General features: G+C 37.4%; 2 protein-coding genes across 12 annotated transcripts in view; one reads left to right on the top strand and one right to left on the bottom strand.

Moving 5' to 3' along the window:
* Clvs1 (clavesin 1) overlaps positions 1-8,864 on the top strand; it is a 191,848-nt gene extending 182,984 nt beyond the window's left edge. Inside the window, exon 6 of the mRNA XM_074068621.1 lies at positions 6,700-8,864. Coding sequence (XP_073924722.1) covers positions 6,700-6,787 — 88 coding nt within the window. The 3' untranslated portion in view covers positions 6,788-8,864. The remainder of the gene's footprint in view (positions 1-6,699) is intronic.
* The window catches only part of Asph (aspartate beta-hydroxylase), a 201,147-nt gene continuing 192,617 nt past the window's right edge, over positions 7,788-16,317 (bottom strand). For all 11 annotated transcript variants that reach the window (XM_074068610.1, XM_074068613.1, XM_074068609.1 and 8 more), the window contains one exon: positions 7,788-10,714. In XM_074068610.1, the coding sequence (XP_073924711.1) occupies positions 10,564-10,714 (151 nt within the window). In that variant the 3' untranslated portion in view covers positions 7,788-10,563. The remainder of the gene's footprint in view (positions 10,715-16,317) is intronic.

The raw sequence follows: 16,317 nt of genomic DNA, 5'->3' as shown, positions 1-16,317 counted from the left end.
CTGCTCTTTCTTGAACTAGCTTCAAAATTTCAGGTTTTATATTAAGGTCCTCAACCTATTTTGAGTTGATACTTGTACAGTGTGAAAGACATGGATCTGGTTTCAGTTTTCTGCATGCAGATATCCAGTTTTCCCAGAAACATTTGTTGAAAAGGCTGTCTTTTCTTCATCTTATGGTTTGGGCACCTTTGTCAAAAATCAGATGGAACTAGCTGTGTGAATTCATATCTGGTTGTTCTGTTCTGTTCCATTGGTCTTTGTGCCAATACCATGCTGTTTTTATTGCCATAGCTCTGTAGTATAGTTTGAAGTTGGGTATTGTGAAACCTCTAGCATTGCTCTTTTTGCTCAGTATAATCTTGGCTATTTGCAGCATTTGTGTTTCCAAATGAACTTTAGGGTTGATTTTTCAATCTCTATGATAAATGTCATTGGAATTTTGATAGGGATTGCACTGAACATGTAGAATGCTTTTGGTAGTATAGCCATTTTCACCATATCGATTCAACTAATCTGTGATCATGGGAGATCTTTCCCTCTTCTGTAGTCTTCTTTAATCTCCTTCCTTTTTCAAACAATCTATCTATTTGGTAGATTTTATTACGTTGACTCCATATACATATGTATATAAAATCCATATATACATATGTAATATACTTTGATCCTCTTCACCCTTGATATCCTTTTCTTTCCCTCTCCCCCACCTGCTAACCCCCCCTAAACATTCTCCCTTTACACTTATGTGTAGTGAGCTTTCTCATGAGCTCTTGTTCTCCTGACCTAACTGGGGGCGAATGGAGATGCAAAAAGGAAAAACGACAGAAGACAGACATGCAGAAAGTTGGGGCCAGGTGTGCTGGGTGCTCAGATGGAGATGCACAACAGCCTCATTGCTTCTTTTCTCTATTAACTCTTCTTTTCCTTTGGTTCTTTTCTTCTCTATTCTTTAAGACCTTACTTCTAAAGTCTTTAAAACCTTGCTTCTTTTCTATTCCTTAAAGTCTCTTTCCTTAGACTCACTCTGTTCCATGTTTTCTTTAGCTTTTCTTTAGCATAATCTCTCTTAGAGTCTTGGCCCTCAGACTTGCACCATCCCATGTTCCCTTTCAAAGTCTTGGTCCTCAGACTTGCACCATCCCGTTTCCTTTAATTTCTAGCATAACTCAGCTGCCGCAGCAGTGTCATTCTCACAGCAGCCTCACAAGCAGTCTGCAACCAATCAAAATCCCCCATCGAAAAACCCTGTGTCCTCCTTCAGTGAGTCTTTTAATCCAGTGGGAAACAAGGAGGGGGAGCAACAGTTCTCAGGGAGGGGCATGACACTGTAATAAGAGAAACCTGCATTCCTACTTCTCTGAATGTAAACAACTCAGGAAAAGCAGCTGTGCTGCATTTTGCACTCTTCTGCGGCTAGGGCCATGCCAAACTCAGCCTGCCAATTATTGGGCACAGATGTGCTTATGTCAAGTTCTCATAGGCTTCTCATGATCTGCTCCCCACACTTATGTACCATTATTATCAACATTATAATTTTAGGTCTAGATTCCACAAATACGTGAAAACGGTTTTCTGAGCTTGTTTATCTTGCTCAACGAGACAATCTTCAGTTCCATTTATTTCCCTGCAAATGACATAATATTTTCTTAACTATTCATCAGTTTTTGGGCACTTTGACTGATTCCAGTTTGGCTATTGTGAATAGAGTGATAATAAATGTAGGTATACAGATATCTCTTTTGTGTATTGATTTATACACTTTCATATCTAGGCTTGAGTGGTATGGTGGTTTATAAAGTAGGTCTGGTCTATGGCCATACCACCCTGAATGCACCCGATCTCGTCTCGTTTTTAGTATTTTGAGGAAGTTCCATACTTATTTCCAATGGTGGTTGCACTAGTTTACATTCTCACCAACAGTGTATGAGGGTTCCTTTCCCCTGCCTCCTCACTAGCATTTGTTGTTTATTTTCTTGATGATTCCCAGTCTAACTGGGGTGAGAGAGAATCTTAGTGTAGTTTTAATTTGCATTTTCTTTATGGTTAAGGATACTGAACATTCCTTCTTGTAATTATTAGCCATTTGTATTTCTTCTTCTGAGAAGTTTGTTCAAGTTGTGTGCTCATTTATTAATTGGATTATTTTGTGTATAATTTTTAGTTCTTTATATATTCTGGATATTAATCCCTTATCTGTTGAATAGCTGACGTCTGTTGAATCTCTCCCATTCTGTAGGTTGTCTCTTGATTCTGATAATAGTTTCTTTTGATGTACAGGGCCTCTTAATTTGATAAAGTCCTATTTGTAAATGAACCCTGTATTCTTAGACCTTAATTTTTTAATGTGCAAATGGAGGAAAATAATAAGAGCTAAAATCAACCACATTTACACCCAGTTGACACTGAGCTAAACATTTTATGTGTCTTAATTCATCTAATTCCCATTACTCTTGCACCCGGGAATATTAATGTCTCCATTTTACATATGAGGAGGCAGAAATCACCTAAAATCACAAAATCAGGGTTGGGGCCATTGTTCTAACTCAGGCCTGAGTCCCTCTGGGGAGTTTCTTTACTACCTGAATGTGTTATGAGAAAAACAGGATGCACAGAATTACTTTACAATTCTTTAAACATATCTTTTTAAAAGAAAAAAATTCTCTCTTTCTGCTTAGGAGTCCTTCTATAGGCTTACTAAGCTATCAGACAATTCTGTGCTATTAAATAAAACCAAATGCATTTTGAAATTTAAGAAAAGAACCTACTACTGTAGAATACTTCTGGAGGAAATTAGGTTGATCTCTGGAAAATGAATGGGTGTGCCCCGATTCAAATGAGTGTCCAGCTGAATCACCTCTGAAACTCCTCTTGGTCCTGGACTTCTAGAACTCTTGGTGTATGCCTGTAGTTAAAGAACACAGATCTGGGTTCTTAAAAGGGTCCACATGGCTCTAGCATGCAATGGCAATTCCTTAGTAAGATGAATACATGTTAGTCATTGAATTAAGGAAGCTCAATAAGGTTTTGGACATTAACCTCTACTTGGGAGCAAAATTCTCAGTCCAATTATAGATCTATGCATAATGCACTGGCTCACAGTCAACATTTTCCACTTCATCTTGTTTTTCCTGGAATTCAGTCATCATTGGAATTAGTAAACATTAAACCACAGCCCTAAATCTCTGATGTTATCAAGTGGGAGAAATTCCAGATTTGGAATTTCACAAACTTCTCCTAGCATCAGTCGGTGTGGAAAAATGATGTTTGAAAGCTTGTTATTTGAGAATTTGGTGATTTTCCCCCATAATGGTCTCCTAGTAGATAAATGGAAAGTTTACGGAAAAAACCTAATATTCATTAAAATCACAGATAGTAATTTGGATGGAGAAAAAATTTAAGATCTAAAAAAAATGAAGAAAGATTGGAAAGAAGAGGAAAATTCAAAAAGGTAGAATTAAATGTTCAACCACACACTTTCAAGGTTGGATAACAGCAGCATAAGTAAATACAGCCAGCTTTTCCATTGTCTGCATAATATCAGTGCCAAATAAGCTCAATGGAAGCATGCAAAAAAAAAAAAAAAGTGAAGCAATTTTTTCACCCTATTCTGAGGTCACACAGGAGTTTGGCGGGAATCTACCTGGTTGATAAAGAGACAGGAGAGTGTTGTGGAGTTGAGTTCTAAAAATCTTAGCACATGTGGAATCTGATTAATCTTGGTGAGGGCTATGTAGGGCTGGAGATGAGCTAGCTAAAAGGCTGTTATGTGGATACATGAATAGACAGCACAGTCAGCCCTGTTTCTAGGCGTTGGATGAATGGTACATACAATTAGCCAAGGATGGAAAATATTTGCATTAAAAAAGTCATATTGTTGCTGATGTGTACAATGTAGTTAGGCCTTCTATGGTTATGTGGCTCTGTACCAGCAGGTATAGACTTGTTTTCTTGTCATCGGTCCCTAAATAATGTAATATAAGAACACAGTATTTACATTGTGTCTACAGATATTTAAAATATATAGGAGGATGTGTGCAGGTTGTATGCAAATATTATAGCATTTTATACAAGAGACTTGAGCATCTGTGGATTTTGATATTCCACAAGGGTCCTGGAACCACTCCCCCATGGATACCAGGGATGACAGTAATCCTGTACTGTCAGGAGGCAGAACCAGGAACATTATACAGAAGTTTTGAAAAGGCAGGTTTGAGTTCAATGTAGCCAAGAACTTTCTTGCAGAGTTGCCCCTGTAGAGACATGGAACAGTGGGTTTCTCAAGTTGGATATATTCAAGAAGACGAGTGCATGGCCTCTCACTGAAAATTTTTTATCAGGTTAATCTAGGTGAATGACTAGGTTCCAACTCTGTGGTTCACATACTGTTGTTGTAAAGTAAGGTCAATTCACAGAAATGCAGTTTAAAGTTTCCAAAAGCAGATGGACATCAGTCTCCATTTTCACAAGGGCCCTAAGGGCAAAGCGCTTACTTAGGCAGCTGTCCAAGGTACTGGAGAGAAGTGGCCTGTATGGCAGCTGTGCTCCTCTGGTTCATGTTTGCTTTTTGTTTGGATTTTCAGCTTTTCTGTTCCTGTAGAAATCAACACCCTTTTTTCTCCCACATATATGCCAGGCCCTTAAATAAAACAAAGAAAGAAATGCATAGGAAACGTGTCAAAGAGCAGAAGCTAAATTACTACCTGGGGCTTCCTCTGTCCTATTCCAACAGTAAAGAACCCATTTCTCTTTCAAAGGTGGGACTTGGTATATAAAGTTGCATTGTTTGATTATATTGGTATTTGTAGCAGAAACCAACTATTTTGTGGAAATTGTCATGATTTGCTTCCTGATGTCTTACTTAATTTTGTACTTTCTATGGCACATACATTTCCTGAAAGGAGAGAAGCCTAGGCAGAAAGGTATTTTTACAGTGAAGTGGAAGGAACACTTAACTGTTTCAACTAAACAGCTCTGTGGTTTTAGTACACCCAGGAGCAGAGTGGTGGTAATAAATGTGTTTTGTTCTCCACTTTGTATTTGTATTGGCTTTCCTATGTTATTTGATTTTTGATTCCTTGGTTCTTCTTCTAGGTATAAAACAGTGACAATAACAACATCATCCCTTAGGGTGTGAATATAAGTTCATAAATATAAATATCTTCTTAGAACAACACCAGGTGCATAACAAATATGAATGTTATTTTATATTGTGTTTGGGGTCTTGAAGATCACCACTATGTTTGGTAATTTGATAGAAGGCTTACAGGACACAGAAAAATTATTGCACTCACAGTTATGGTTAGTACAGCCCAAAGATCCATATTAAAATCAGCAAAGGAAAAAGATGCTCGGAATAGAGTTGAGGAGGCCAGGTGCCAACTTTCAACTATTCTCCCAATAGAGTCAAATGGACAGAACTCAATTCACTTAGCCATGACGATTGACAATACGTTCAAAGTGTCATACCATGGAAACTCTCCTGAACTTTGGTGTTTAGGGTTTTTATTGGGGGCTCGGTCGCAAAGGCATATAGTAGCTGTATAACTGAGCTTAGTTACTCAGTCTTTCTTTAGCCTCCCTCTCCTGCCTAATGTGGCCAAACTGATATGGCATGATCTAAAGCTAGGCATACAAAAAACAGGTGTTTACCATAAATCACATTGTTAGCATAAACTATCTAGCACAGCGTAAAGCCTACATATACAAAGATATTAGGTGGGATATTCCAAGAACCCAGAGGAACCAGTTTAAGGTTAGTCCTGAAGAATTTTGTAATGCTCAGGGTTTAGATAACCCAGGTCTGGTGACTTAACTATTTACTGCATGAAAATGTAAATTTTGCTAATTTGAACAGTCTAATTTACCCATTTTCTCAATGTTTTGAATAATTAGTTTTTAATATATGAACATAATTGACTACTTCATGCGTAACTCTTACAACATTTACTCTGTAATCCAAAAAATAGTTTTAATACATAATATTAATTATGTTATAATCTTAGGAAAGAAATCATTGTTTCAACAAAAAAGGACACATCAGAAACTAAAAATCAGTACTACTGTTGTAATAATGGTGATAAAAGAGTGCTCCACAAATTTGCACTTCAATTCCATGACAAATGATTCATGTATGGTGTTAGTCCTTATCAATAACTGTAAGAGGTGGGCAGTAACTGCAAGAGTATAGGCTAGAGAACAAAGGTCCAGAGAGTTTCAGGAATTCCTCATTTCCCAGCAAGTAAATGGCAGAGCCTAACTTTATCATCTGATTCCAAAGTATGGTCTTAACATCACCCAAAGTAGCTTCTGATAACCTTGACAACAAAGATGTAAAAGGCCTCAGAACCATTAAAAATCAACAAATTTGACTCTATACATGTCTATATATATAGTCTCTAAATAAAGATATAGACTCTATACATGATTATATACAATGATTAGACACTGGGGCAGCATTGTGGCTGGAACACATGTCACTTCTACCAACAGAAGAGATTTCTGCAGATTATAAGAACCCAAGATGTCACTCTCCACAAAAATGTTGTGTGGAAAAGACCAGAGATACAAAAGGGGAAATAATAAGTAGTTGTTTTGAGAGTCTTACGTAAAAAGGAGAAAAGAGAATTGAAATGCCCTGAAAGGTTTCAAAGTTGCCACAAGGAATTATTCATAATTGTCTTTTTTTTCCTTCCTTCTTATTAGATCTCAGTCTGTGGTAGAAGCTGGAACCCTGAAACATGAGGAGAAGGGAGAGAATGAGAACACTCAGCCACTTCTGGCTCTGGACTGAGTCCTGTATCCCAGCCTTCAGCGCAATCAGCCACCCAGGAAGCACATGTGCAACTGACCCACACAGACATGTGCATTCTGCTTGACACAAGGTCCTCCACTCCTGCCCACAGCAATGACTGTCACCAGCCATCAGTCTGAGCAGCCAAAGTTGGACAAAGATTTGAGAGATGCTTTTTTGTTCTTTTTTGAAAGTGAGGGGATTGGAGGATGAAGCAAAACAATTATTTAAAAAAGATTCTCTATTCTACATATTTATGGTATCAAATGAACGAAAAACATGAAACATGAAAAACTAAATTTGATGCACACACTGCATTTAGGACTAGGATTTTTCTGAGCTAATATGCACAGGGACCCTCTTCAGTTTTTGCAAATTAAGATGAAGTGCATTTTCCAATATATACATCAGAGTTAAACTGAGCAGACTTGATTGTCAAGTTTATTGTAACACAGAGCCCCAAGACAATAGTATCTCCAGTAATTTCCATTCTTATTGAATTATTTTCTGACCTCATCACCAGCATCAAATTGTTCAGCCTAAGAGCATGTTCTCATAGGTCTGGCTGCTTGCAAAGTATTGTTTTGACACACTGCAAAAAGTGATTTTGATGTCATATCTTTTGTCAGGCCACCAGCTGACTTCCATGAGCTGACTTTAAAAGATAATACTTATAATTTGAAATATGACTGTTTCATCTAAGCAATGTGATTTCTCACAGGCATCCTAAGAACCCATTAGTCCAGCATATGTCTGTAAAGAAGATGCATCTCATTGAAAACACAATTCAGTGATTAGTTAATCCATTCAAGTTGGCTCACTCGGGTCACTACAGCAAAGAAAAGTGCTACCAAACCTTTTAGTCTCTCACCTTCCCTCAACCACTGCAGGTATGGAGAAAGGGCCTGGTCACTGCTGACATGATAGACTGTCAGTCATGGGGGAAGGCCCTTAAGGATGGCTCAATATGCAAGTACTGAAATTAAGAGAAGACTAGGAATGCAGGACAAAATGCCAAAGATCTTTTTATTTCTTTATCTGGTCTCATTAGAAATGGACTCCCAATTGCCCATTCAAAGGAAATTAGGTATAAAATAAACAAATATCATACCAAATGATATCCTTATTTGTGTCATGTTTTCCAAGATCAATTATACATTTTTAGATATCTCTTATTTGATTAGCTATCTTTACATAGATATTTATTAGTATAACCAAATTTGGCATTCAACATCAAATAAAAAATACTATAATTGATAATGAGCAGGAAAACAGATTTTATATTTTAAGTATGTGGGAAGGTTAATTTGTTAGCTGAACAATTCACAGGAAAGAGGTGATTGATTTAACTGGCCATCACTTCCAATAGCTATGGTTAATCACAAGTACTTAGGATTAACCATAACTCTTTCTCAATGAATCTACTGTTTGAATTTTTCCTACTGGTAGGGAATAATAGAAGTCATTTCTATATTTCATGCCTGAACACATCAAATTGAGAGAATTACAAATATTTCTTAAACAATTGCACCACAGTATAAATAAACCCAATTTATTTTGTGTAGGCATTTCAAATCATAAAATAATAACTTTGAAATAATTCCATTAATGCAGTGGCTGAAATACTCTTCCTATGTACCAACTGACTTAGGTAAGAGAAAAGAAGAATTAAAGTCAATTAGAAAATCCATTTTATTGCTTGGGTCTATAAAACAGATGTGGGACCCAAGTATCAAAATGCTATTGGAGCTGATGATCGCCACCCCTTGTACCATTCATATTTCTGGCTTTTTAATTGGCAGTATTTAGAATCCTACCCTGTAGTGACCCAATTTTAAACACCACATTATGCTTACAAAGTTAAGAGGTAGTTTTAACTCTTTTCCACAATTTCATTAAATGAATGTAGGGCGATGGTTCAACAATGTGAACTTATGGTTTGAATTCTGTTATGTGTATGCAATATACATAGAACCAAACTCAGTATGTGACATGAATGTTACTACATGAACACCAGATTGTATTGCCCTTTGTCAGTCATTTTCTCTGTTTAATAAATACAGAAGGACAGAAACACCCTTTTAATTTTCAAGAGTTTGTTTTCTTTTGGATTTTGGTAATTACTTTTGACAGTTTTCCTCTCTATATGTTTTAGTGGGATTTCTGGAATTCGCAAAACAGAAGGAATAGGACAAACATTTTATAAACTCTTCTTCTAAATGCTGATGTCTTTAAGGTAAAGAAAAAAGGGTCAATTTCAATGTCAAAGAATTACTCTTTAAATGAAATAAAATTTCTTCCTTTTTTCTTAGATGGAAAAGAAAGCACAAGTGTTTTTTTCTATTTGTTCATGAAATTTCATGACCTGTGTGCAATTTCTGCAGCATTTTTGTTCATATTGGCTTAGAATTCAGTGCATGAATATCCATACATTCTTACAGCCAACACTTCCAGTTAGCTTTAATTTTAAAATACAAAGTCAAATGTATTAATATTTTACTAGACTAACAAATTGATCATCTTTGGAATGAATAGGTAAGACTTCTTTCAACTGTTATTTCTATGCTGTGGGTAATATTCAAACCAAATACTAGTATTGGTTGCTATTTCAAAACAATATTTAAAAAGGCAGAAGTTTCTCAAGTCAGGGAGATGGAAGTCTCCCAAACTCTTTCAAAGAGGAGTGCAATCTTGACCCCCACACCAAGGACAAAGATCTTAGCATTCCCAGGGACCATCTACCCTCCTCTTCACATACTTACATAACTGTGATGAGAACTGTCTCAAGGAGCAAAGGGCTATCTTCTTGCCACTCAAATGCATCTGCAATAGGCACTGTAGAGTCTCAGGCCCTGTGTCACAGATGTCAAAGCGGCCAGAAGACCCATGCCCTAGTACCTGCCTATTCATCTAATCCCTACCTAGAGAGAATTTTTACTTCCACAAATTTTATAGGCTCCCCACTGAGCCCTAATACTTGGCATTGAAAAAATTTCAATATTATGGCATCATAATATAAAATGATTCCATATCCTTTTGTGTAAAAAAGTTCCTCTTAGAAAGAAATAAGAGTTTGACAGTATCTCTATCATTAGCACAGCAGTAAGAGAAAACACTGGATCTTTAAGATTAAAAAAAGGTAAACAGACTCATGGGTAAGGGTCAGTAGAGTTCATAGATGCTGGCATAACTACATTTTTCTCTTTTATATTCAGAAAATAAAATGGCCTTTTTCACAAGTGTTGCTTACTAAAAAGAATTAACAGAAAAGTTTGCGTTTGCCAGGAAAGTTACTATTAAATGGCTAAAAGAAAAGCATTTACACAGCTTATCATTAAAGGCAACAGAAAAGTAGTGGTACATGATGACAAAATAGGTTAGCTATCTTAGAAAAATATAACTGCATAAAAATTACAAACTACAGCAATCCATTTACAGTTTCTACACATACTCTCTTTATATATTGACTGAGACCCTATTCTATGCGGAAAAAATATCTTTGGCTGGCAAGGTAGGAGCAATCAAGTGTTCACCTTAAATATGGCTGTCAGATCAGTGCTGTCACGGGGTGATACACAGCAGGGCGCTTTCTAAATGAAATGCAGCGAGGCATATACTCCCTTTAGTGTCTTCTAACCTAGAAGGAAACTCAGAATTTTTTGGGCTGCAAGTCAAGAGAATTAAGAACCATGGTGTTTTAACTTCTATCTCCACACCCAAAGAGAACCAGAAAGGCAGCCTCTTTTGAGAGTGTCCCAAGTTTGCACGAATTCCTGCTAAATTGCAGGAAGGCTGCGTCTCTGCTGGGATGTCAGCTCAGGGTGCCACACATCCACGATGAATATCAGCCGGAAAGATGAGGCATCCTGCCACACTTCATGCTCAAAGGAGTCATCAAAGATGAGCACCTTGCCTTCTTCCCATGTCCTGGAAGAGAAAAGTATGGGTTTTTGAGTACACCTGTGACTGGTCAGATGCCCGAGGGTCAGTTCTGGATCCAGCTATATTGTAAAAGAGGTTTGTTTAGTCAGGTGAGCATTCAGATGCATGCCCCAGTGGCTTCTGCACAGGATAGCTTCCAGGTACCGACTCCTCAGTCCTTCCTAGTGCTCCTTCTTGACCTTCCAGAAGCTGGTTTAGACCTATGGGCAGTGACTGAGTCTCTGGCACCTCTATGACTCTTAGGACGCTGGGTGAGTGTTTGTACACCTCCAAATGATCTTTTTTCCATTCATTCCATTTGTCCAAGTTCTCTTTTATGGAAGTAATAAGTCTTTACTTAAATTCGGTGTGCATAAAGCAGATAACCAAATTAGGTGTTTCCTAACTAGTATTCTGGCTAAGGAAAATGGGCAGATTGGGAATGAATTTTGTTTATATTTTTAGTATCATCTGCTTTGCAACTGGGTTATCTATAGAGTATTTTAATTCAATGCTACAAACACCCTACAGGACCTCTGGTACTGCCTTGTAAGAGATTTGATCTGTATATACTATCTATCAAAACAAAACAATCCAGGGAGAAAAATGCAGGAGGCAGTTGTGTGATGCCTTTCCAACCCTCCAAAAGCTTATAAGCTGAGCCAATGCTCTTTTCCTTATAAAACAGATATTAATTTAAAGATATATACTAATTGATAATAAAATGCTAAATGCTAAGTTATGCTTTTAAAATAAAATTTTCATCAGAAAATTTTCTTCAGATTTTATTTTTCTCTTCTCCTTTTATTTTATCATTTTTACACTTACTTACATGTGTAGACATTGTTTGTGCTACCTCTCCCTTCCCTCCCCCACAGTGCCCCCCCCACTGCCATCAGGCAGACCTGTTCCACCCTTCTCTGATTTTGTTGAAGAGAAAACATAAGAGGTAGTAAGAAAGATATATTGTTTTTGCTAGTTTGGGATAAAGACAGCTATACAGAGAGATTAAATTCAATTTAAGAATTAAAAAACTTTACATCCTACATTAACAAATAGTGACAATATAGCATAGGAAATTCTAGCTTGATTTCAAGTTACTGTATTATTGTAGGGACATTTTCCTTGGGAAAATGACTGGTGTCTTATGTTTCTTCCTAGATAATTAGTCAATGTAAACTGATTAATACTACACACTGCAGGCCTTATTTCTCAACCCCAGCAGTCAGGACCAGGTATCATTCTCTCTTGTCTTATCCACTAAGATGTCCAGCAGCATCACTGGCCTCTACTCACTGGCAGTGCTATGCCACACACCAGTTGTGACAACAAGAAATGTTTTTAGTCATTGACAAATATCTTGGGGTAGTGGTGATGATGTGTAAGGGGAGGAAAAATCATTCCAGAAGATAACAGCTGACATATTGAAGGGCCCTAAAAATAAACTTTCTAGCTTATTTTAAGTAACTGATAAAGTAATACTTGCAAGTAAAAAGTTCACTGAGGTTGTGAACCAAACCTCTACTTCTGTTACCCACCTATCCATTCCCCAGACTTCATGTTCTCATATCCTGGCCTAATGTCTTGCATTTAGTAAACATGCATTGCATGGCTATTTCACACAGTTCCTCTGAAGGTATAAAGAGTTCCATCCAAGGGTAAGAAAGAATACAAATACAGACTTAGGAGCAAAAGGCAGAATAGGTATTTATTACTATACAAAATCAAACTTGAAAGCAAAAAAAAAGAGCTAAGAAAAGAAATAAACACACCCTTCTCACCACCCCCAAGGAGAAATGATTTATAGCTTAAAGAGTGAGGTGATAATTTTCTAGTGTTGTCAGAAAATTAAGCAATGTCAGTAGATGCCATGGACAAGCCTACTGTACAGGCAGAAGAAAAGGGGGTCAAGCATCCAGAAAGTGGAGCAATCCATTTATTGGCGGATGAATAAATAAACAAAATGTGTTGTAAACATACAATGGAGTATTATTCAGCCTTACAAAGGAAAGAAATTCTGGTATATGCTATGACATGGATAAAATGTGAGGACATTATACTAAAATAAGCCAATCAGAAAAGACATTGTTTGAGTCAATTTACAGAAGCTCTGTCAAATTCATAGAGATAGAAAGTAGAATGGAAGTTGCCAGAGCTTGTTGGGAAGGGCATATTGAGTCAGTGTTTAATGGGTAGAGAGTTCCAGTTTTACAAGATGAAATGAGTTCTGGAGATGGATGGTAGTGATGATTGTATAAAGTGAATGAACTTAGTGTCACTAACATGTATACTTAAAAGGAGTCAAGATGCTCAAATTTATGATATGTGTAGAGCCTCATAATTAAATAAGAAACAAAACCAAGTAAGGCTAAAGAGCAAAGAGAAGTGGAGTAACACAACAGAAAGCTGTGATCTTTGAAGGGAAGCACAATAAAACCTCTAAGCATTTGGTAGTTACGTGACCTGAGGCAAGTTACTGATGTTCTTTAGTTAACAATGGCCATGTCCTGATAAGCCCATCATAAATTAAAAACATAAATCACAAGTGCATTTAGTACACATAACTTACTGAACACCATAGCTTAGCCTCAACTGTTAAAAATGCTCTGAACACTTGCCTTTAGTTGGACACAATCATCTAACATAAAGCCTAGTTTATACTAATGTATGGAATATCCTATGCAATTTATTAAATAGCTGTGTCCAAATGTTGCTGGCAACACAGTGCATTATAGTTTCTGTGTTCACCTTCATGATCCTGTGGCTGCCTGGGAGTTGAGGCTCACTGCCACTGCCTAACATCACAAGAGAGTATTGTACTGCATATTACTTGCCCAGGAAAAAGTCAAAGTTCAAAACTCAAACTGTGGTTCTACTGAATGTGTATCAATCCTGTATCATTGTAAACTTGTAAAATTTTAAGTTGAGCTATCTTAAGTTGGGGACCATCTGTACTTCACATATTTGAGTCTTTGTATTTTAACCTGCATAGTTGATGTGAGGATTAGCATAGAGTTGGTACATAGTAGAAATTCAATTTATGATAGAGATTACAAAACAAAGGAGAGAATAAAATATTGATAAAGTAGGGAAAAGATAATAAAGTGAAATGTTGGAAAGTGGAATAATATAGCCAAGAATTAACTTGACATAACTCCTTGTTAAGTCTGCCTTCATTTGAGAAAACTGAAAACTTCCAAAGAGATGGGATATGAAAAATCTGGAGAGATTCTGTGAGGTATGCCATGTATGACAAGGAATTGCAAAGCTGTTTGGGTAGGAAAGAACCTAGAAGCTACCTAAAATGCTGCAAATAATAAAAATCGTTAAGTAGAAAATTCTAAGTTGCACAAAATGACACTTTTTATATTTGGTGCTTTATAGAACCAAAGATTTAGGAATGTTTGAAAACCTTAAGCATTCCTTCCATTCATTAAGTTAAATTCTTTGTGATTTAGGAAAACCATTTAGCACTGAATACCTTGGTCCTCACAGAACATGTAAGAAGAGAACTTAAGGATCACTGACTTGTGACTTTTTAGACAAAGTAAGTCCAATATGGATTAGTTCAAACCATTAACCAGTTTTTAAGTCAGGGAGCTAATTTAAGGGTTGTGGCAGGAGTTAAAAACCAGCATGGGCAGCATAGTGAATCTGAGGTCAGCTGGGCTACACAGGGAGACCCTGTCACAAACAAAACAAAACTCTATGGGGAAGTGTGTCCTGTTGGACTTATATTGTCCTGAATTTTCTTTTCTTTTATACATTTTCCATAGAAATCAGCTACGATAATTAATTACTTAATGTAGATTCCTTCTGAATACTTAACAACCACGATTAAATTAAAAGGGGGAAAAGGAAGGACAATAAAACCTGATCTAAGCTGTGTTCTGATCAAAGTGACTTCAGAGTTCAACTATACATCTATCACCTGCCTGGGAAAGGAGGAGTGCTTCACACAACAAAAAAAAGATAGGCATAAAGGTGTCAAAGGATGGTAGATTTCTTCTAAATGGAAAGAAAGAATTTTCAGGTCACTTCCTTTATGAGAAAAGCTCCACTAAATAGGATCAAATTGCCATCAAACTGTGATACGGGCAGAGCTGAAAGACAGCAGAGCAGATACAGGTGACCATGAGACGATTCTTCCAGGAAGGGGCCCATAAGAACAGGCTTGGATGGAGGGTGCTGGATGGCTACTTTGACTTATTGCTACAATGAGTTACTATTAAGGAAAAACGCTTTCCCCTTGTTTGCTAAAAGATATAGGAATCTATATCATTAACACAAGATAAAGCAGTATTACATAATCCCTCAGTTTCTCAAATTATTATTAACAATAATGATATAATGGCAGCAGGGCATACTTAATAGTTACAATTCTGTCATAGAATTACCACCAATATTAGTAAGGCTCAGTAATGACTAGGTGCTTACAGAATCTTCCACCTAAAAATTCTATAGGTAAATCTCAGGGAGCTTTGCTAAAAGGTTCTGCAGTGGGGAAATGGCATGAAAATCTCATGGAGACAAGGCCAGCTCTCTCAGGGATTGTCTGTCTCAGCCTAACACTTTAGCTCAAGATCATGGTCCTAGGGGATATTCTTAGTGCCTGTGGATGCCATGCTGAGCAGGCCTACAAGGCACTTAGACAGACTAAGTAGAACACAGGTCAGGAACTCAGGAATAAGAAAACTTAACACAGCTCTTCTAATTCTGATCTGCAGAAGTTCCCCAGTTATGACTCCATTGGAAACCTAGCACACACTAATTGAAATGTATAACTGCATTGTCACTTCATCTTCCCTGTCTCTCCTTCTAATACACATTGATGTGTAGTTTTTGAAAGCTAGGAAATTTGTTGTAGCTTCTTGTTATGACAGCTGCTAACCAACCATTTGGCAACCATGTGGCAAAGTACTTCACCTAGGAGTCTCAGTTTCCCCATCAGCATAATATTTGGAGGTAGTAAGATGGCCTCTAGGGCTACTTTCAGTACTAAAATTCACTTCATCCTCTGGTCAGGACAACATTCTTCATTTTATAGGATATATTTAACAAATTCTCTTCTGAGATATGGGCACAGTATTTGCTATTTTGCTTAATGTCACAATATTCATCCACTAAAAGATAGCTAACTTCACAAAGAAACTCTTTTCCCCACAGGCTCTCAAATAAGCTCCCTTGACACACCCTCACTTGGAGCCCTATCTCTCAGTCCCTTGTAGGGCCAGCCCATCCTGCTAGGCCACCACAGGAGTTTGTCTGTTTTTTTTTTGTTCTTTTTTAGGGCTGGGGTTTCCAGATCAGGCTTGCTGTACTACCTTTCCTGGGAGCTTCTGACTTTCTTCTCCTGGTTCTAGGCTACCAGCAGCAGAGGGATCTATAACATAGACAAGAACCCTAAAAGAGGAAGAACAGGGGAAGAGGGAAAGAATAGCTCATTGGGCTGCAGAAATGAGAAATGACCCTCATCCTCATTTGTCTCTCTTTCAGGGTGGGCACAGGAGAAGGAAAAGAAATATGTTGAATTGGGGAGGGAGCTGCTAGCTGCATTCTTGTCTTGCCCCCTTTTTCAGGTCCCTCCACCCCAAGCAGATCAAATCACA

This window comes from Castor canadensis, chromosome 3 (genome assembly GCF_047511655.1).
Source record: "Castor canadensis chromosome 3, mCasCan1.hap1v2, whole genome shotgun sequence".
In the NCBI taxonomy this organism is placed as follows: Eukaryota; Metazoa; Chordata; class Mammalia; order Rodentia; family Castoridae; genus Castor; species Castor canadensis.
The sequence above is the reverse complement of the archived record's forward strand: the minus strand, read 5'-3'. Positions and strand labels throughout refer to the sequence as shown.